The 23387-nt window shown below is 40.6% G+C and overlaps 1 protein-coding gene across 1 annotated transcript; it reads left to right on the forward strand.

Annotated features, from left to right (window-relative positions):
- Window positions 1-10040: 10040 nt before the first annotated feature.
- LOC311497326 (uncharacterized protein) lies at window positions 10041-17866 on the forward strand. The gene is made up of 7 exons (XM_084557598.1): window positions 10041-10359; window positions 11255-11381; window positions 12729-12901; window positions 12996-13180; window positions 13442-13583; window positions 14540-14670; window positions 14948-17866. Exons 1-7 carry the CDS (start codon window positions 10311-10313, stop codon window positions 15929-15931), a joined length of 1791 nt encoding a protein of 596 aa, XP_084413724.1. The 5' UTR covers window positions 10041-10310; the 3' UTR covers window positions 15932-17866.
- Window positions 17867-23387: the final 5521 nt, after the last annotated feature.

Here is a 23387-nt window from a genome sequence, read left to right on the forward strand (position 1 = left end):
GTACAATTTGTTTTGGTCACAGTGGTGGGCCTAGCTTGAAGCTGGGAAATGGAAACAGGGGACGTTGTAACAGTCGGTTCACTTTGCTCAATTAACCTCCTTCCATGGTACTGACTTGGTAAAAATAAAAAATAAAAAATCTCTACCTATCCTTAAGCAATCAAAGGTTTGTCAGTGGTTTAGTCAAGACTGGACTTGTCTCAGATGGCTTTAACAATGACGTTATGTTTCTCTCTATGTTTGCTACAGATGCTTTAATTCATACTGATTTGCAGTAAATAAGTAAGTTAAGTGTTTTCGAGATCAGATCAATCAATCAACATTTCAACTAAATCTTGGGGGGGGAAAAAATCCATGTGAACGTGTAGAGTAGCATGCATTGTGATAAACAACTGGTGCTGTTATAGTCAGACCTCAAATGATTGACAGCCACGTGGCAGAACATGATGCAAACAAAACCTATGCTCGTTTTACATATGAATCCCAAGAGGTCTCCTCATCCCCTCAAACATTTATCATTCATTTCTACTTCTGCTGTTTATCTGTTTTCAGATAAACTTAAGTTCATTTAAGTCCGCTTCAACGTACGTCATAATATCATATTCACACAGCAACTTTTCCACCATACATAAAATATTCTTAAATATATACATATTCTTACACACACACACACACACACACACACACATATATATATATATATATATATACATATATATATATATACTGAAGGATTCTGAAGTAAAAAAAAAAGAGTTGTTTGAAAAAACCACTGATATTGCTATTTTCACCCGATGAGGTTTCACCTTGTCTTGCAGATCTAATTATCAAGTTATGAAATCTGATTTACACCAAACTTTGAAGATTCACTTTAGAAGACTTAGTTTGTCCTTTGTCTACTCTCTTCTGTAGTGCCAGCAAAACATGATTAACAATTTTTTTCTGCCATTAACTTTAACAGCAGAAAACAGAAGGATTACAAAGGGCCTTTCTTTTTTATTTCAAGAATTATATTAAATAAATCATCTGTCCTTGCTTATCAAAGAGCTCAGGAGAATTGTGAGGAAAAGACAAGGGCCAGTGTCTATAAAAAGGAGGACGTATTATTATTAATACCCTTCCTAGGTGTTTTTAAGGACAGGTCTCTGTATACTGCAAATAGCTACGTGTGGATACAACAATAGACAACTTGGACTTTTGAGAAACAAAAAAGACCAACCACATGAATCAGTAGTCCTTTCTGAAAAGGCAATAATACGGATAGATAAACTTGCGACTTGGAGGACACCTGATTCGTTTTGGAGGACACGTTTTTTGATCCCTTTATAATTCAATTCCCAAGGCAAAGTGCAGATCGGTAAAATATTATACAGGCTAGAAGCTAGGGGAGGTTTGTGCCTTTGAATTGTCATATTTTGATTTGTGAATCCTTAGAGAAGCCCAGTGGGGACTCGCATTCATTTACGCATTATTTCGGTTGTGATGTATTTTGTCTTTTATCCACGTCCAATATACTAGCTTCCCTGGGAAGAAAGATGGATAGCGGCCGTCAACCCAGAATGACGTATGGGGCCTGCGGTAAACTCTGTGTCTCTAGCCTGCATCGGGCTCACCTTCCCAGGGAAGCTGCTTCAGATCCACAGCTTTCACTAATGCTGAGCTAAAAATGACAAGGCTGCCTTTAAAAACGTCACACCTGGGACTGCTGAAGATTGGTCTACTAATCAATGATTTATTCAGGGCCAGAACATACATGAAGTGAGGCATGGATATGCAGCACATTTACATTTAGCTGAGCCTGACAGAAAACAAGATAGATCTCATTTCTCCTTCTTCACACGGGGATAGAGATGATACGGCACACAACGTGAGAAGATCAGTAAGTCAACGGTATTATCTAAAACTCAGTCTGATTTCTTATGGATATAGACATTTGAGCATTTTAGATCAAAATTAATATTTCATGTCAAACCTGTGAGGGTTGTGTACGTAAACAAATTAATAATAATAATAAAAAAAACTTTGTTGTGTTGTTGTGGGTCATAGATAGCAAAATCTCTGTTCATATGTTTGAAAGATCTGATTTAAATACATAAGGCCCACATAATCAATGCCGCTCAGACAAGATAGAGAATTGTCTCTATCTTGCTTTGATGTGGGTTAAGGTGGAAAAGCTGTGGACTAAAATATGCATCATTCAATTTCATTAATGTGTTTCATTATAAGATAAGTTAGCTCTTCATGGATACCGCTTCGCCATCTTTCCTTCACTCCCCTCTCTCATGTTCCCCTCTATATTTCCGTGATCAATATTTCATTCAAATCGTTCTGATTAGAGATTCCAACTTAACTCTTTACTTTTTTTTTCTTCCTTTCAGCTGTTCTCTTCAGGGGTCGCCACAGCGAATCATCTGCCTCCATTTCACCCTCTCCTCTGTATCCTCTTCTCTCACACCAACTGCCTTTCCGTCTTCCATCACCACATCCATAAACCTCCTCTTTGGTCTTCCTCTAGACCACCTGCCTGGCAAGTCTAACCCCAGCATCCTTTGACCAATATATTCACTATTAAATGATTGAATAAAATCTATGATTTAAATGCCTCAAAGCATCAAACAGAATGTAAGTTTTTTTTTTTTCACCGACTTCATTGATAACGCTGAATTCATTTAATAGAAAAAGATGACCGTGAGCGGCACAGTGGCAAGGTGGTTAGCACTGATGCCTCACAGCAAGAAGTTCCCGGGTTCGAATCCATGGGCCGACTGGGCCTTTCTGTGTGGAGCTTGCATGTTCTCCCTGTGTCTGCGTGGGTTCTCTCTGGGTACTCCGGCTTCCTCCCACTGTCCAAAGACATGCTGGTTAGGTTGGTTAATTGGTGATTCTAAATTGGCCTTAGGTGTGAATGTGAGTGTGAATGGTTGTCTGTCTCTCTGTGTTAGCCCTGCAATGGACTGGCGACCTGTCCAGGGTTTACCCCACCTCTTGCCCGATGACAGCTGGGATAGGCTCCAGCAGATCCCGCGACCCTTAACAGGAATAATGGCTTGCTCTGGGGGTTTCAGGCCGTGTTTTGTAAAGCGTCTTGAGACGATTTGTATTGTTATTGATGCTATATAAATAAAATTGAATTGAATTGAACTGAATTGAATGAATGAATGAATGAAAAAGATGACCAAGATGGACTCAGTGGTGCTTCCACACTGATTCTGGCTCATCTCTAAAATATTTACCTTACATGGGGCAAACGTGCAGAAAGTATGTATTTGTTGAGAGAAATTATCAGATGAAGGCATTACATTATTAAGGGATAGCATTTTCCTACTCAGCCAACTGTTAACTGTTTCCACTTCCTTCTGATCAGGCCCCACTGTTTTGACTGATGTGGTTGCATGAGGCCTTTTTGTTCTGATTAGACTTTTATTGTGATTATTTTAGGAATACTAGTGTCCATGTAAACATAAACAGTAATCCCGACTCCTCAAGTTTTTTCAATTCCTTACCTGTCCACCAGCTGTCACAAGTGAGTTATTCTGCTCCTGTTCTCTGCTCACATGCTTAACATAAGTTCATCTGGGACCAGCCAAAGTGCCGAGAGGTATTCCTCTAGAGGCCTGCTGATCATGTCACTGGGCAGGGTGCTCCTCCACTCATTGTGATCTGTCCCGAGCCAACCACAAAGAGCCAAGTCAGGTCACCATTTCATTTGTCACGCTCAAATGACACGGACCTCACCTCCATTTGCTCTGACCTCTGCTATGAGACTAGTTTAATAACATTTTTTAAAACAATGTACCACTGAGATTACCCAGCTTTGTTAATCTCTCTGCTCATTGACTCACAAAATTGGCACCTCAGAGATACCACCCAAACAAGTTCTACTGCATGCAGCATCCGGCCGGACAATCAAGTAACTGTGAAGGAGCAATGTCACATCTACCATGAAACCATGTCATTGTTAAAGCCCATGACTAACATGTTAAACACCACTGTTTTAACTATGAGTGATCTTAATACACTTGCCAACTGGTATCATAGAACTCCTAAGTTAACTCTGAAGGGCCCTTAGAAGAATAAAAAAATGCATCCCAGATTTTCCTCTCTTCTCACCGCTGGTGATCAGTGATGTGCAGTTTTAGTACATTATGCAAAGGTTATATAATAATTTGGCTCCAAAACTCAGGTACGCGACAGCTGGGATAGGCTCCAGCCCCCCACGGCCCTTCACAGGAACAAGCGGTTACAGAAGATGAATGAATGAGCTCAGGTACACATAGACAATCATGTGTTGGATTCAGAAACTCTGAAAGCATACTGTGCTTTCCTCTCTCATCCACGTATTAATGTTGTTCCCCCTTTGACTCACCCCCCTCACAAACACCTCCACCTCCCGCTAACACTATAATGATCTGATGTTAATTGATGCCGCTGGATAATGCCATGGCATAAGGCCAGGCATGCACCACACCAAACACATTACTGATCAGACCAAAGGTCTTCACCCCAAGTGGCATTGTAGATGAGTTTTACATTTTTTTTAAAAAACTTCATTAATTTGTGAAAAGGCCACGTCTCCCAACACCAATATGTGTCCATTAGTGAGCATGTTGTCCAGAAGAGTCAATCTATTTTCTGAAATATTTATTCAGAACATATACATGCATGCCTCATGATAATAACCTCTTTACTGCCCTGTTATGGGTAATTAAATTGCTGAGCCTCTGTCAAATGTCCCCAGTGAGCCGCAAATGACGTAGGAGCTTTATGTTCATTTAAGCTAAATAATTGTTTAGGAGGAAGCTGATTGTGTAGTCTCCTGTGTGCTTTTAATGAAAGTATATCAATGATTATTACCTTGATTTAAATTCCCCAGGCTGTCTTCTGAGAAGTGATCTGCTTACCTGCCAGCTAGTCTGTTTTCTGTCTATCTTTAGCGCTTTATTTTTATCTTGTTCTCATTCTGCCGGTCTGTACACAGTGTAGCTCATCTGTTTGCCCGTGTGTTTGCCTACTTGTCTGTTTGCGACCCATCTCTCAGCAAAGACTCCCCTTAAACACTGCACAGGACACATCTCTGCCTTGTGGCTCTGAAGTGCAGCTCATCTGCCGAAGTGTGCACAGTTTCCTGTGAGCTTTGATCTGTTTCCCTCGAGGTTTTCAGCGCAAGCGGTTGAGGGAAAATAGTGTGTGCAAAGGTGGCAGTGAGGGTGCAACAGTGGCGGTGAAACTTACCATCAGGCGGGAAGGCAACAGAAGAAGTAGATATCTAATTGTCTTTCATCTGTCAGGCCCAGCTTTATTGCACTGTGATTCTTGTAAATAATTGATGTGTTTTCTTTTGTGACACCTAGCTTACCGTGCCAATTTTGGTCACATCTTTCTTGCATAAAAAAAGAGACCTCCTGGATAGATAGTGGTGAAATAAGTAGATGAGTAACGATGTCACATATTTTTTTTAATGCAGTAGATACTCTAGCCACAAAATATTACTGTGTCATAATGATATTAGCAAACTTTCATGAAATATATAGCTTGCAAACATCTTCTATACATCAAGAAACATATAGAAAAGCAGGATTGTTGTTAAAAGTTGACTGGAAACTTAATTACTTGTCTCTTGGACTCTGTAAAAATCAAGAGCCAGTAACATCATCCTTCTGGGTGGAGCAGCAGGTGAAGGCCAGGACACACCAAACCAACATCCAAAAAGCTAAGAAAGAGCAGTCTAAGATAAGTTTCCCACTTTGTCCCTCTCGCACTAGCTAATAGTAGCAAACCATGGCCACACTAGCTTTAGCTAAACAGACAATAAGTCTGGATCGATAGTTCATCACATTGAAACAGAAGGATACTGCTGATTAATAAATGATTCTTGTTGTGCTCAATCCATCATCCTTTTTCTACTCCATCGGTTTTTCAGATGGAAAAAGTTCCCTTTTAAATTTAAAACTGAAAATGATTATGGTTTTCACCAAAGCAAAATAGTAAATTGGAAAGAAACAAATGCAGTGAAATGATGCAAATGCAATGAATCATGAATTAAAAATATGGATTAGTGAAGGTTCTGCGAAATGTTTCCGATGCCCCAGATTTCAGATAGAAATCGATTACATGGCTTCTCACCCCACGACTGGATCCAAAACCGAAATCCGGTCCAACCTGTGTTTACTGAATAAGATCAAAGGTTTTGCTCACTCTTTGTGACTCAAACAGGCTGGCAAGGTGAAAGATGCAAGATACATTTGATATGCTGTGACAGCGCAAAGGATGATTCATTGATGATGTTCTTGAAGTGGAAGAGCCTACAGAAGTACACGTCTCCTAAGTTTGTGTCCAACAACATCAAAGCCTTTCCTCCTCTTAGGGATGCCTCCTCTGTGAATTAATTTGGCGACAAGCCAAAAAGGGAATGTTCTTGCACAATAAAAATATCCTGAAGTGTAGCGAGTGAACAAGTTACTACACTGGAAACAGTGACAAACTGTGCACAGTAGACGTATTACATCGATTTTTGAGCTGCTGCTTGAGCTTCAGAATAGAACTGAGAAACTGATGACTGAGAAGTCAAAGTGAGAAGACAGGTGGCCTTCAAATGGGGTCATAACTACAGTTTAATGAGTTGAAATCAATGCCCTCCTTGGTGGTTTTCATAAATGATCTTGCTGATATGCAGAAAATGCGTTCATTACCTTAGAAAAGATGACTTTTTTTTAGTTGTGTTCAGCAAGTTTAGCCATGGGACAGGATGTTACTTACCTTCCCTATCAAAAGAGAGGGCATCAGTTAAAGCTAGAGTGATCTCTCATCTTTATCATTTTGCAGCCAGGTGGCATATTGTAATGACTCTGGTTACAGGAGAGTAGTCAAACAACTACCTTATTAAAATGAACCATCAAAGCAAATCACTGCCAGGATGTTGTTGTATATAATGAGGTGTCACTGACCATAACCTGCCGAAAACAGATGACACCTGATAATATACATATTGTGTACACACAAGACCAGGACATGTAATAATGGGATGAGACATAAATTAATATATATTTCAGTGAGATTAGTGAGCAGATTGTCTTGTCTGCTCTGGTGGAACAAATTGTGCTGGGCTTCACATCCTATTCGGTAAACACTACGTTTTCAAGACTTTAAGCTTGCCTGTGATGATGTTGATCATTTGTTTTCTGTTCTTAATGGTTTGAATCTAATTAAATGATCTCACTGTCCAGAGGAAATTATGGGGAGTCTGTATTTCAGATGTACTGGAATTAAAACAAATTAATAATGAGGCTCGTCAAGCTGCTTTTGCTATTTTTCTTCAAGTTGCTACTGAACTTAAAGTCTAACACACTTCTATTGCATGTGGCTGCAAAAAGGGCCACAAAAGTTGTTAAAGTTTAAATGTGTAGAATATACAAGGGGGAAGTCTTAAGTAAAAGACATACAAGGTGCAAAGAGTAGGCAATAAATTTCAGGCTCACCAACCTCTCACACTGCCTCTTTTGTTGAATTTTTAAGGAGACTTTAATGCAGAAATGCTGTCTTGTAATTTATTTTGGGGAGACTTGTTCAGAGGAACAGGTAATGCTGCTGGACGCCTACAGAAAAGGCCATTTTGGACTAAATCTTTCAATCACCAGCATCAACAGCTCTTCTCCGTCAGCCAGTAACAGTGGAGCGCAAACAAGGCATAGCAAACCAAGCAATCAAGTCCTGATTTTACAAATGAACAGAAACCATACATAATTTATGAGCAAACTGCCGCCCTCACTTAGCATCCACTGCAAAACGTAATTGAATTAAAGCAGGGAGAGTCTGAGTTCTTGTTTTGGTAGATTTGATTCAGGTCTGGCCTTGTTTATTATGAGCTGGTAGGGATCTACAGTCATTCAAGGGTGTTGATATGCTAACTATATCGGGAAGTGCATAAAATAAGGTGTTTATTTCAAAAAGATGATTCATTTCATATCTTTATTCATTAAAATGTACATTTTTGTAGACAGCTATACTGTATATAGGCTACTGTTCATTTACTGAAATACACATTGCTGGATTTCTTGGCAAACCATGTAAGGTATTTATATAGATCTTACCTACTTTTTGGGAGCTCAAATCTTACAAACCGTGTCACTGCACTGAGAAATAAATCTATGTCCTTTTAAATAAGGTCCATCTGTTCACATAATAGGTATTTCTCATGGCTGTGGGAGTCACTGACACAGGTGTATATCAAATATTATATTAATAATCGCAGCATTCCACAGACAGTGGGCGTTCCAATGCTAGAGCCTGTTAGGAAACCCAGCCAAACAAAACAATACTGATTTATTGTTAATGACCTGCATATTTCCTGCAAGGACAAATGAAAAGTGTTTGTAAGACACAAAGGAAATTCCACCTGCTTTTCTTGGCGTTTTCCAGGCTGCCTTTTTGTCAACAGCGCAGTACAAAGGGCTTAATGTTAAGAATATGTACTTCACATATGTACTTCACTGAATTGTGTTTAAGCACTTAAGCACTATAATGGAATCAATGCTTTTACACCAGTTTGTTTGCATTTCTCACATTTATTTTTCTCAAGTGTTTCAAACCATCCAAGACCAAAGACGATTAACTGGATTTCCAACCACTGGCAATTTTTTGCAATGGAACATCAGCCAATCTTGTAACTCAAGTAAGCTAGATTTATAGATAAAAAAAAACGAAACAAAAAAACAGTTACAGCAACACACCAGCACAAAACATTATATTGAATCATTTTAATAACCATCCATTTAATTCACCTGTACTGTATAGCTAATATTACATGAACCGTAGGCGTTCCCATGCTAGAGCTCTGGGATGTACGTACGCTGGCCTATTTAGAAACAGAGCCATGACTGACCTGACGGTATTAACCTGTGTATATCCTGCATGGACAAGTAAAAATGTCTGCCATTAGAGAAATCTTCCCTGGAGTTGACTGCTTTGACACATGTTACTTTCTCATATGTGTGGAGGACACATTGTAAATTCCTCCTTTTAAAACCACATGATAGAGGCATATTTTCCATGTTCAATCACCCACTGCCGCGGCAATAAACCTGGGTACATGCACAGCTGCCATTCTGACATTGATTTTTTTGTCCGCAGTGCTGTATGAGGGGAGTAACACTAAGACTATTTACCGAGCTGTGTTGTACTTGCTTTTATATACCTATAACACCAGCTGGGTTATATCATTTATTTTTCTAACGTGTCATATTGACTGATAACTATCCACAGCCAGTTAACTAGATTTCCAACTATTACCAAATCTTTGCTATAAAACATGAGCCGACCTATTAGTGCTAGAAAGCGAGTTTCATGCATTTCATTTGAATGTGCTTCCTAGAAAAAGCTTCATTAATAAAAATGGGTTCCTATGATCTTCACAGTTTTGTTTTGTACCCAAGTTGATCATGTCTATATTACGTATATTATGCAATGCAGTAGTTGCCGTAATAACCATCCAACAGTCCCTTAATTGTCTGTTGGTAAACTCCAAAACAGGTACTCGCATCAGGACAAAAACAGAGAAGAAGTCCCACCCTGTTGTGGATCTTTTCTCATTGGTACTGTAATTATAACAATAGTGACATAATTTGTACGCCTGTTTATTCTTCACTCAGTTGTTTCTTTGTTCATCACTACGTGAAAACAATGTCTACGTCAGGCTGTACGTACAGAGCGGTCTGCCAACCAGGTACGCACACCTTAAGACGTTCAGTGAGCATGACTGTACTCTTTCACTTTCCAGGCTCCAGCCATTCATTACCGGTAAATGGCAGAAACCTGAAAGACAAGAGGGACAGGGAGAGACAGACAGACAGAGAGAGAGAGCGCGAGAGAGAGAGAGAGAGAGAGAGAGAGAGAGAGAGAGAGAGACTGATACAAGGTCGATAAGGAAGAAGGAGGGAGGAAAAAAGGGAAGTTGAGATTCTGGAAAAGGAGTACCAGTGGGCGGAACATCTAGTAAGCAGAAAAACAGGAACTTAGTGATAACATATGCCAAAGTACACCTGCACACCTGAGCAAAGCCACTCCTTTCTCAGGACACATCAGAGATGGTTAAGGACTGGAGGCAGCAAAATGCACTGAAACCGCATACAACTTTAGTATTTTATAGCTCCATTCACGTTGACTCAGGTTTTGTTTGGGAGGATTTCTGAGTTTTTAGTTGTTGTTGTTTTTTGGCTGTGTTGTTTTGCTTTTGTGCCGGGCGTCCATCTCTTCAGAATTCAAAACCAGACACGCGGACTACGACTTATCTGTATTATCTGTGACCCGCACGCCAGATGAAGATGTGGTCTGTGAATGTTATGATCCTTCTCCTGTCCTGCTATGGTGAGTACAGAGGAGCGCTAATTTGGGTCTTTGATTTGATTTACAGGTGTTGGTTAAAGGCAGTTAGACAATAAATTAGTGCTCCTAATAACAATATGTAATAAATAATAACACTGAAGCAATAAAGTCAAAGTCTTCTTGAAATGACGGTGACTCCCAGAACACGATGAGGACTTTGGACGTTTTAAATGAGAGTTATCAGTGGAAAAGACTTTTAACTTCATACGAGGCTGATTTAATGTTGACTAAATCATTGTACAGCTTACAAAAATTATAATTTCAATTCAACTGCTCTGTGCCTCTTTCAGATTTCTATAAACTGCATGGGCTTAAACATTAAAACTGTAATACACCGTGGGTCCATAAACCCTGAGTACAAAGCTTGATATCATGAGAACTGATTCACTTTTTAAGATATTACATAGCACTGACTACACTGCTTGTAATAAGGGATGGTATTCTGTATCTTTATCCAAGCCCAAGATATGGTAATTGTTTCCTTGTATCAAAGAAGCAATGGGCAGAGTTAAGGAACAAAGCGCAGTTTTGAGTTTCAGCCACCGGCAGAAACAAAGTCCATCTGAAATAATCTCCCTGCGGTCCAAGATCTAGTGTGTGTGCAGTATCGCTCCCGTCTTAGCAAGCTATAGTGAAAGAGCCAAGTCACTGTGCCTCTCGCATGACTTCAGGTTTGATGGAACTGGACCGGCTGAGGGTCCTGAGGCTTGAATGTTTCTACAGTGACTGTGAATGTAGTCTACAACACTGATAAAAGCAAGACATACCCAAGTTCTAAAGGCTGTCTTTGTATCAGAAATGGTTTTTTTAAATGTATTTCTTTAACTTTTTGGTTTTTTGGATTTATGGATTTCAAAACTGTTTCCTCTTTCTGCAGCATGTCTTTCCACTGGCAATGGAGCCGTGAGATTTGACTCCAGGAACTTTAATAATGTCCTCCGCTGGGATCCAGTGGAGCCTGCGTTTCCTGGGCAAAAGGTGCTCTATTCTGTCCAATACTGGAGGTAAGACTGGGATGAAAGGTGAAAGATGATTTGAAGACCTACAATGGGGTCATGAGAGAAAAAAAAAAAGTGTGTGCAGGGTAAACAGTAGGTTCGCTCATGGACTAATGCTGTCAAATTCCATACGTCTTTAATGAGATGTGGTAAATAATTAAAAGAGCAGCCACGGACAGCATATGGTTTACGGGTGTTTACAGATGGTATATACTATAAGGAAGGTATACTTTAAGGTACATCCCTTAAAGACTTGGAGACAAATATCTGCATGGAATTAGTCTTAGACACAAGTTTACTCTGGCTTGTGCTTAAGAGTTTCATTGTTCACCAGAGTATGATGGGATGCCCTGAATGAACAGCACTGTTATTTAGGAGAACATGTTCATTCAATGCTAAGAGCACAAACACTATAATGCATCAGTTATTTTGAGCCAGTTCTACATACATTACACTGCAGTGGTAAATATTCAACAGTATGCCGTTTGAGTAAAGCTTGATTAAATCTAAAATCTGTGAGAGTGCCACAGACAAACACACACATAAAAAAAAAAAAAAAGAAAGCAAGGCCTAGAAATTGCATTTTGCAGCCATGGGGTCTTTCTTTCTGCCTATACCTTTCTCTCTTCCCCTACGTATGTGAAGAGAAAATCTCATGGCTCAGAAAATATACTTCCCAAATAAATAGTGTGCTGCTGCTGAAGTGTACCACGCTGTTGTTTGGATTCAGCTCAGCTGCCAGTAGCTTAGGAGTAACACCAAAGACTATCTATAGGCCCCGATCCCAGGGACCTCCACCTCCTCCTACTCAGTGAGCAGCGTGTAGCGTGCTTTCATGGCTTTCAAAAATATATTTTCCTCTTCTTTTAACTCTACAACAGCCTCAGCAAAGGAAATGTCATCTAGTCTAATTACTTGCAACAGAGTCTCCCAGACAAATGTCAAGTGCAAGCTACAGTATATCCTATTGACTTTTCTCCTGGAACCAACTGTCACCTGGAATTGCTGTAGTGACTACCAGGATCAAATCGGCCGACTATGCCTGCTCAATATGGGTTCCTCATTAAAACTGAATGCTGTCATTTGTCTGCCTCAAAAAGACAGCGTTGAAATGAGGACGGGTGATGAGGATATGTAGTCAGGATCGTATTTGTGCGGTTAATTCCACTGTAGCCATTGGCCACACGGAGCAGTTGCCTGAATGCTGGTTTTCAGAATTGAATGTGATATTTGTCTTTGATTCATAATAAAAAATAATAATACAGCACAGAAGGTGTCAAATGGAAGATATATGTCTCAGTAAACTCAGTTCCACCACCACAGCCTGATTACATTGTTCCCCACTCGTTACAGTGACGCCAAGGATCAACCATTCCAGGTAAAAAAGGAGTGTCAGAACATCACTCATCTGTTCTGCAACCTGACTGCAGAAACCCCATCAGTTCACGATGTCCACTACCGAGCTCAGGTGTTCGCCAACGAGCAGCTTCTTGGCCGCACCCACACATTTAAACCTCTGGCCGACAGTAAGAATCTCCACACTCGCTCAAGGATTTCTTGTTTCCAAGACATATTCTGTTGAAATACTGACTCCTTCATCTTTTTTTTTTCTCTCCATAGCTATTCTTGGTCAAGCCAATTTGTCTACATACACAACACATTCAAGCCTTCATGTTGATGTTACCCTGCCTTTGGGGCCAAACGGAGTCTCCATCGAGGACATTATTGTTCGCAGCAAAAATGCATCCGCCAGAACTGTACCGATTTATCTCTTGAGACTCACACATCCAAACTGGGCTGCCCAGGTGAGGCTGCATTTAAATAATAAAATATACTGCACACATTGTCCTAACATGTGGTATCACATTTATGACAAGAAAAAATAAAGATAAACCAGACATAGCTTCATAATAGATTCAAATCATTATAGTTTCAAAACAGGCATAACATGTGTCTTAAGCTATTATTCATGTGATAAAAAAAAATAAAAAATAAAAAATTACATTACTGTGCTCCTGTTTTTGAAAATGTTCCATTGTCACCAACATGACCCACTGTGTCTCCAGGTCAGTGAAAGCACAACTGGCCAGTTCGTCATCAAGTTGAAGAACAACCAAACAGAGTGCTGCGGCAATGTGGTCTATAAGCTGTCTAGTGAATGGGGTCGCTCAGAGAGTGAGAGTGCCTCCTTCTGTGTCACAATGGCAGGTGAGCAAAATGATGACCGCAACGTTCAAATTTAATGGAGGAATGATTCATTGGTTCATGTATTTTACCTATGGCAGTCTCTTTCTGTTTAATGCAAGAACTGTGTTGCTCCACTTATAATAACTTGACTGTAAGTGGCAGATGTACATTATCATGTTTAAAAAAAACACTTTGTTTTCATTTGAGTAGACAGTATGGCACTCAACAACTTCCTAGGAAGCTTTTAAGGACTCAGCTGCTGTCATGAAAAAAAAAGCAAAAAAACAAAAGTGAAGCATTTTTACGTTAATCAGTTTATGTTCATCTCCTGGAGTGACTGCAGCCACCTGGAAACTATGTAGAGATGTAGAGATCGGCAATAAATCAAGATTTAGTCAAGTTTAGTCTTTTTTTTTAGACCCTTAGACCCAGGCATCTACACCAAACATTACTGTCACTTCACAGATTTTATAAAATAATGGTGATGGCCACAACAACTATATTGTTCATCCACACCTCTTAAAATATTCTTGTCAATGAAGAGCCTTACATAACTTTGGTAGTGACTCCTCCTCCTTACCATACCATTGTCAAACTGATGATGAGACTAGAGATGAGATTACATTCACTTGCAAAGGTGACGTTTTTCTCACCTTAGCTTTTTGTATATTTTCCACAACTGATGTGAACAACATACTTTTACAGTAGCTAGAAGTATGTTGTGTACATTAGGCCAAAACACCGCTTTACAAGCATCTGGAAAGTACCTAAATGCAGTGCTGCATGAAGGAATGTCAATGACTTTACGTCACAGACGTGCTACAAGTGCTACTCCCTGAGAACATGCCTTAGCATGTGAGTCACAGTGGGGATTTTTTTATAGTTTACTGTTTTAAAGCCCTTGAGGCTATCTGATTTTACGGATGTGTTTTTTTTCCCCCGGACATGTATCTGACACCAACTCTCTTCTCTTTCAGACGATCCCTGGGTGCTTTTACGATGGGTTCTTGTGAGTGTTGCTGTCGTGGCAGGCTTTGTCTTAGTAGCAGTTGTATGTGCGTGCAAATATGTGAAGGGTGGAAAGTCGAAGAGCGAGTCACAAGCACTGGTAAGACCAATCTTTCCTCTGTGTCGTTTGGTGTGGCTGTGTTGCAATAAGGAAATGTTGCCGTGCGGGAAAATCAAGCCCTTAATTACTGTTCACACGTTCAGTTAGTCAGACTTAGACAGCAATTGAAAAGTAATTACAGTATGTTACAGTTGAAGAAAAAAAAGTTATCTTGTATGTATCAGGTTGTATTAATTCATTTCCTTTTATGTGGTCACATAGTTTCACATTATAAATCATGACACTGATGGGTCTGTCTTTATTGTCTCCAAAACAGGATGGACGTTTTGTAAGCCATGAAGTACTACAGCCTAAAGATAGCTTCTGCATCATGTCCATACCAGAGGTCTGCACTCTAATGGAGAAAACTGTTTATGCCACAATCTTGCCGAAGCCACCTGTCTCTGCAGTTAGGCCTGGGGGCTACTCCCCTCAGGAAAACCCCTGCCACACATGGGGAAGCAGCACTGGCTCCTCTGTGGACACAAGCGTCCACCGCACAGGTTCAAATCACAACGACACTAGTGGCCAGTCCACTGACAATTACGGTGAAGTGGTTGTCCAAGTCCTAACTGAAGAGAATGAAAATGTTGAGCAGGGTGCCGCTCAACACGGACAAACCAGTCGCCAACCCTTTTCAAATAGACCCTTTTTCCCCTGGGTAAACGGTGGGAAGCTGGCCTCATGTGGAGCACCGCCTGATCTTGATGCTTATGAGAGCAAGACAGATACGCCACTTCTGCTGAACACAGTGCGGAACCACCATGGAGAACTCATGTTGCCTCTTTTCACGTTTCAGTTACAGAGCTGCGCTGGTGACGGCGAATCACCAGAGAACCCAGAGAAAAGACTCCTTTTATCAGACGTCACAGTCTCTACGGATGGGCTGTCATTAGCATCCTTACAGAGATTAGACAGTTCCGAGTGGTCAGACTCTGGGTGTGATGACAGCATTATAACCACACCGACCCACCCGTACTGCAACACACATTACTCTCCATCTCAGCCAGTTGTTCCTGAGTTTCATCAGAGCACAATTTCAAGTGAATCAATATCTGAATCAGGGTACAAACAAAACTGGATGCCTACAATTTTTTGTGGAGACGTACCCATAGACAGCTGTAATTACAGGAGGACAAACTGGACAGGTGTGGACGAGGAAGATGAAGGCAGAGGAGAAGAGGAAACATTTTCCTTGGAGACTGGACAGTACAAATTCAAGAACAGTTTTCCGCTTCATAATGTTTCAGATGCAAAATAGACATTTCCCATGTTGGTCCTTGAATACTGGTAAAGACGATTCACCTCAGTACCGTTTTATTTAAACAAGAGTTGACAAGAGGAGTGACGGGTAATCTGGTGACGATGCAGAACTCAGGTAGACGAATTGCTGTCTATCCCGGCATCACCTGCAACACTGTGAAACTCCTTCTGAAAAGAGGCTCAGTCAACATTTATCCTGAGCCACATTTTGCAACCACTGCAGGACCTCGAAGTACATTTCATTCCTAGATGTGATATGTTATATTTGTATAGTTTTATTTATGAATCCACAGTTGTAAAACATTTAAAAAATAAGAATGAGAAAGCCTCATCTGGCAGGTTTACATGTGAAGATTTGATTGGTCTGACCACTTTGCAAGACCTCTGTTTACACTGTCAAGTCGTTTAACAAAATAGCCACATTTTTACAAGTGGGACCTTTGTGTTTTAAGAGATGTTTAAATGTTGAAAGCGATATCATCTGTTCTGCATTTAACCTCCATGCGTCATGTTTTTATTATTTGTGCCTAAATGGCTCATAGACGGTGAGCAAATGTAGCAGCTCCTATGTCAAGTAAAAGCATATTATAGAAAAACTGCCCATAGCCTTAGCCACACATTGCCAGCATGTGCATTTATGTGCCATCGCTATGACAACATATTGTCGCAACTTATTACACTCGCTAAATACACAAATCCAGTCTGGCCACTTTTAAATTACAATGTGGACAGTCAGCCTTAAAGATTAGATATAGAAACACACCTGATTGCATTGTGGCTGAAAACAACCGCAGACAAAGTCCAACACGCCTGTCGTCACATTCTGAGCGGTTTGAGAAACTCAGACTTACGATGACTGAATCCCTGCCGACAAAAGAATATGTTCCTACTTCTGTGCTCACCTATATGTGTCAGTATTATCAACGCCGTGTGCCATTCATGGAATGGTTGTATCTGTACATGAAAAAGCAAATGTTTATTTCTTTTCTCACTCACAGTTCATTTTGTTCTCAATGTTTGCTGTTCTTTCAGCCAAGGTAAAGACGGTGTGTTAAATATATTAGAAGCTGGGGTCATTGTACAACTGAAGCCACACTGATAACAGCTAGCTTTTAACAGCTTGCGTGCAATCTTTTATACACAGCTGTAAAGTAATAATTTCAGCTGTGTTGTAACAGTGACGTGCATCGGTTAGTGACACCTTGTACAGCAAAACGCAGATGTACAGAACATCTTTATCTGCCAAATGAATGCACTAGAGAACGCTTTCTTTATTTTGTATTTACAGCATCTGGATTTCTACTATATGTTTATGTTGGGAAGTTCATGCTGGAAAGTTTGAGTTGTTTTCTGAGATAAGATATTAAACCAGTTGTGATATTATATTACTGAAAACATGTATGTTGGAGATCAGTCTTTAAAACCCGTCTCTGCTGCAGCAATGAAACATCAGTGCCATTTGGTGGTCTGTGCATATTCGCTGGCTTGATTGGGGAAGTTTGTAGAAGTATTTTGAAATGTCTGCCCTTAATTGAGACTCTCCATCTTGCTGCCCAAGAAAAAGATCCTTTATCACTTAAATCCGGTCATTTAGAGTCTGGATGACGTGAATAAAACAAAAACAAAGTAATAAACTTGCACCTGGGTAACAGTATTAGAAGAGCTTGTTTCATGCTGTACACATTCACTATGTTGGATAATAAACAGGTGGGGTGGACTGTGCAAGGAATCCAAAGTACAACTCGAAGCCCGTTGCTAAGTAGTGTATGTTTTCATTCAAGGCCAGGGCGAGGACGAAATAGCTTTGTGTTTGTAGTTTTTGTTTTTTCGCCTGCTTGGATTACTATGCAAATCGAAACTGAACCAGTTTAAATATTTAATGGTGCAAATAAGTGCAGCAGACAGTCATTCAGAAACAGACCGAACATTGAGATGAATGAATAAATGTCTAGAAGGAACGCTTTAAGAAAAAAACATTTCATGTGAACTGTCCCTACGGATTATGCTCTGCAGAGTTTGTGGCACATTTTGTTAATACGGTTTGAAATTACACACAAGAAAAGCTTTTGTACTCTGGCAGGCATTGTCCCTATCATTCTAAATGGAGGTACTTTATTTGAATTTCCTTTCTTTTCTCAGTAACTGGAGAGGAGGAGAGGAGAGGGAAGAGGAAGTGATCCTCCCAGTAACTGTCCAAAATAAGGAGAGAAGTGTAAAGTGTAGAAGAGTGCAGCTATCTGCATATCTGGTTATATTCCAAAGAGTTATTCAAGCCTAGCCTTCATCTCAGGTTTATTAGCCATTGTGAGCTTGGTTATTCAGCTGCTACCAGATAAGTTGATGGCACATTTTATGGTAAAAGCCTGACCTATATAGAGGCAACAATGAAACAAGTAACAAATCCAGTGTAACTCACTTTAAAGGGTATTAATTAATCAGGGAACTTTATAAATGCAACAAAAGGACCAGTTTTACACATCATTGCCCCCCACACTTCATGGACGTAGCGGACGCACAGGACGCTTAGAAGGACAGTGGCTAACCGTGACCAACATGAAAAATGACCACACAATAGAATCAATACATCCTGAGATTACAGTATCAATGTGGAACGTACATTATGAACATGTCAAAAGCCTAGATTTATCACCAGGTTGCCTGAAAGAAATTACTTCTATCTATCCAAGGCCACTGAACACACCTAACACAAGGATAGAACATCTCAACAGCTACAAACCAAGTACTTTGCCCAAGGTACATTTCAAAGCCCTTGGGCATTCCATGATCTTCTTTTCGTCCAAACCCGAGCATCTCAATGAACATGACGCTTGTGTTCCGCTATTTGAGATCGATTCAGGGGCGCTGCCCTCAACATATGAGTTGGCTCCGTGCTCAAAGTAAGAATAGATGTGATACATGAGCAGAAGGAAAAACAGGGATTTGACATGAGCGGAGAGGTGGAACTGTCAAAAAACAACAGTAAAAATAAGACATGGCTCATGGGTAGGAGCATGTCAAAGGTTGAGAGACAGTAGAATTGGATAAGATCCAGTCAACAATAAATGTGGGACAACTGTTTTCAAAAGAAGGAAGCAGGAAAAAAAAAAACAACAGAAAATGAAACAAAGATTTGATTTTAAGTTGTAGCCAACCGCTTGGACAAAACACTGGCATGTTGTCGAGGTTTTCATCATGCTCCTTCCCTCCATCCTCCTGTTGGACATAATGATGTCTCAAAGAAATGGTCTTTGGTTGGCTGGCAGCAGTCGACAGGCTGTATTCTTTCTGTCTGACAGAAGGCTGCCTTTCTTCTTTTACAACTCTCAAAACCTCTTGAGAGCCGCAACCATGACGGAACTTCAAATAGGGAATCGTAGTTTGGATGAATCTGGTGATGCAAAAATAGGATTTCAGTCTCTGCTGAGGATGTGTTCCTGCCTTGGATCAATTAATATATTGATGGACTGAGAATGTTGGCCACCTAAGTCATTTCTAGTGCTGATGGCACATGGGAGGCAACTATAGGTTCAACAACTCTTAACAAGGAAACGCTTATTTCAGTCAGTGCCAGAAGACCACTTACGTACTTTGATTCTTTTTTTCTCCTCAGAATAAATAAAAATGAACAGGCTTTAATGTGACCTTTACACTTGATTCATGCTGCTGAATCTTCAGGATAAAGTGTATTGGTAGAGATTCTCATTAACATTTAATGGCTCCCCCTGAGGTTTAAATTCCAAAGCAGCATTTCAGTAGGCTATTTTGGGGTATGCACAGTTATGATTGCCTTAAATGTTCACGGAGAATATAATAAAATCAGCTCCGGTGAGAAGAGATGGAATAAAGGACAAAAAAAAAAAATACTCATTTGAAGAAATTAGAGCTAAAAAAAAAATGTTTGAAGAGAACTTGGTGGGGATAAGTTTCCGTATCTAAGTCATAAAACTCTAAAGCAGCGCCTCCCTATCTCAGCTGCAGCCATCTGTTGTCTTATATTTATCTTTTCTGATAAGGTGGATAAGACCTAACTAGGGCTATTAAAATGTATGATTGTCTCACTGCTAATAACACTGTGCTCTGATCTCTAAGGCCACGTCCACACGTACGAAAACGATCTTTTCCCTCTCCGTTTTCAATCATCGTTTCAAGAAATATCCGCGTCCACACGGATCCGTTTCAGCACGACCGAAAACGCTACTTCATATTCCAGGCCTATAGGTGGCGCTGTTTCAGTTTCAGAAATTCACCAAAAACGGAGAGGAAGAGGCGGAGCATGCGCACAAATCTTCAGCGCTGTTTACAAATCGCCTTTTTTGCTCAGCGTGGTGGCACAGGAGCATGATATTTTGCCCTAGTAACCCTAATAGGCTCAATATCTTCTCCAGCATGAAAACTAGCATGTAGTCCACCATTGTTGTTGATGTTGTTACGAGACGTCTCGCGGGATGTGGAAGGCTGCTCGGGAGTGTGGCGATGACGTCATCGTTTTCCCCGTATTCGCCGTCCACATGAAAACACAAGAGCTGCGTTTTCGAATTTCTCCACCCTGGGACCCGTTTTCAGAAAAGTGCGTTTTAGGGCTATGCGTTTACAGTAGGGGTGTGCATCTCTCCAATAGAAGACGATTCGATACGTATCTAGATACATGGGGTACGAAACGATTCAGCAAGGATACATTTTAAAAACAACCGATTCGATTCGATTCGGTAGGATTTGATCCGATCCGATCCGATCCGGTACGATTTGGTACGATTCAGTGCAATATGATGTAATCCGATGAGTCTGTGCAAATTCTCATTTGTCCAGGTCAAAGGCATCTCTAGGCAATTGAATCAGGTCAACTGGACGTGTTTTTTGACTGTGAAGACGTTTCGCTCCTTATCCAAGTGGCTTCATCAGTTCGAGAGACTAGCAGCAAGTCTGACTAGCCCACAGACACAGACAAAAACTAAGTCCAGTTGACCTGATTCAATTGCCTAGAGAGTAATCCGATATAGTTCCTTGTTTAAAGTAGACATTTTACATTATGAATGATCCTAAATCAATCCTAAAAATGTGATATTGTTTACCTTCATAGTGATAAGTTTAATAGAGTCTCGCGAGATTTTTGCGGGAAAGAGAGAGAGAACGAGAATAAGCAAGCGGGGCTTCCAGCTGTATTGCTGATATACCGTAAATTCCGGACTATAAACCGCTACTTTTGTCACTTGCTTTGGACCCTGCGGTTTATACAACGAATTATGGATTTTTACAGCTAACGGTCACCAGGGGCGCACTATCATGGAAGCGCAGGAGCGAGACAGACAGCTCGCGCCAGGTAACGAGAGCAAAACAAACCAAGTGAGTCCAAATGCAGTACGAGAGCTGCTTTTAAGTTAAAGGCGATCGATCTGGCTGACTTTTCTGGTATAGTAGGCTGGTTATTTTGATACAGTAAACGGCCGTGTTACTGCACCTTTACTGCTGTGTTGGCTGTTTTCGAAAAAGATGCTGGTTATTTAGTTGAGCAGGGTTACTGCACTTTTGCTGCCGTGTTACAGGCAAGCACTTTTACAAACAAATTAAATTTAGCCATTTAACGTTATTGCCTCGTCAAGCGTTGTAAGCTTTGTTTTTTGTTATACTGCACTACTACGGTACTATGACTGCAGGAAGTGCGCTAGGAGCGCACCCTTGTATTATTTGTGCACTGCACGAATGCTGTTTGTAATGTCAAAGATGTGAAAGTTTGATCGATCGATTGATTGAAAGATTTATTGTGTTTCTCAAATGTAAATAAATGGGACGCTTTGCGTTTCCAAACAGTCATTTCTGTCCCAACAATCCCCTCCGTGGTAGAAGAAACTCTTACGGTAATTAAACATTAAAACACCAGCGGCTTGGGTACGGTTTATAGTCGGGTGCGGCTTATATGGAACAATCTGTAGTTTCCCCAAAATTTAGCTGGTGCGGCTTATATTCAGGTGCGCCTTATAGTCTGGAAATTACGGTAATAACCCGATTCATAACTTTGTAATCGGGCCATCGACCGGTTCGTGGTACATTTAGATCGGTCCAGGGGCTTGTGTATCGATGCACTCACATCTTTTAAATCAAAACCGATTTCCGATTCATATCGGTAATTTGTTACATCCCTAGTTTACAGGATACGTGTGGATGATCGGCCAAAACGATGAAAAATGTATGCGTTTCGGCGTTTTTGCGTTTCCGTGTGGACGGCTAAAACGGGGAAAACGATGACGTCATCGCCACACTCCCGAGCAGCCTTCCACATCCCGCGAGACGTCTCGTAACAACATCAACAACAATGGCGGACTACATGCTAGTTTTCATGCTGGAGACGATGTTGAGCCTATTAGGGTTACTAGGGCAAAATATCATGCTCCTGTGCCACCACGCTGAGGAAAAAAGGCGATTTGTAAACAGCGCTCAAGCTTTATGCGCATGCTCCGCATCTTCATCTCCCTTTTTGGTGAATTTCTGAAACCGAAACAGCGCCACTTATAGGCCTGGAATAGGAAGTAGCGTTTTCGGTCGTGCTGAAACGGATCCTTGTGGACGCGGATATTTCTTGAAACGATGATCGAAAACGGAGAGGAAAAAGATCGTTTTCGTACGTGTGGACGGGCCCTAAGACTGATACAGAGCCATAAATTTACTTTAAGCCAGAGTCTTATTAACACTTATGAGATAACAGAAAAAAAACTTACGGCTGTCAGATGTCTAGTCCGTCTTTCCACACAGGACGGTTTTTATGAGCTGCTGATCAGTAAAGGGGGAGTAGCAGGCATATTATGTCACTAACATGAATAAGAACAATAAGTTGGCTCATGTAAGACTGAGGAGATAAATGGAAAGTAAAAATTTTGAATGAATAAAGAAACAGAATCCTGAACAAAATCTAAAGACCAGGGGTAAAATTACAAGAATTCCCATTTCAAGCTGGTGAATCATAAGAAGAAACTGGAGCAAGAGACAAAAAACAGAGAGTAGGCAATTTATTGAAAACTGCATTTAAACTTAAACAGGCTGCTCATCAGCTGATCAAAAAAAAAAAAAAAAAAAAAACTACTACTACCACTAAAACTACAACTGTAGTAACTAGCCCCACAGTTCTTGGTGATCACTAAAAATCATTTAGGCATGTCTGATGCATCAGGAAGTTGACAAGAGGAGAGGAATGGTGGAACTTTCTTCCACCTTTCAATGTCCCGTGTTTGGTGCTCCCTCTCAAAGTCCAAGGTTTTTGTTCTTTAATCCCTTCTCTCACAGATGGCGTCTTACGGTTATTGGGCTGCAGTCAGCACCAGTAAGGGCCTTCATTTGCGTCGAGGATCAGCCTGCTTTTCCACAGACAGCTTGTCGGATCCTCCTGCACAGTGCAGGTGAAATGTTTTTGGGTGTACCACTTACTACGTCCAACCTTGGCAGCGATGGCGCGTTGCGAGAGGCCT

Source organism: Chelon labrosus (genome assembly GCF_963514085.1).
Source record: "Chelon labrosus genome assembly, chromosome: 12".
Lineage (NCBI taxonomy): Eukaryota > Metazoa > Chordata > Actinopteri > Mugiliformes > Mugilidae > Chelon > Chelon labrosus.

What these genes read in the sequence shown, in the direction of transcription:
- LOC311497326 (XM_084557598.1), top strand. Translation starts at nt 10,311, where the DNA reads ATGAAGATGTGGTCTGTGAATGTTATGATCCTTCTCCTGTCCTGCTAT. An exon ending in TATTCTGTCCAATACTGGAG is followed by an intron (nt 11,382 to 12,728) that starts GTAAGACTGGGA and finishes CACTCGTTACAG; the next exon opens with TGACGCCAAGGATCAACCAT. An exon ending in ATCCAAACTGGGCTGCCCAG is followed by an intron (nt 13,181 to 13,441) that starts GTGAGGCTGCAT and finishes CTGTGTCTCCAG; the next exon opens with GTCAGTGAAAGCACAACTGG.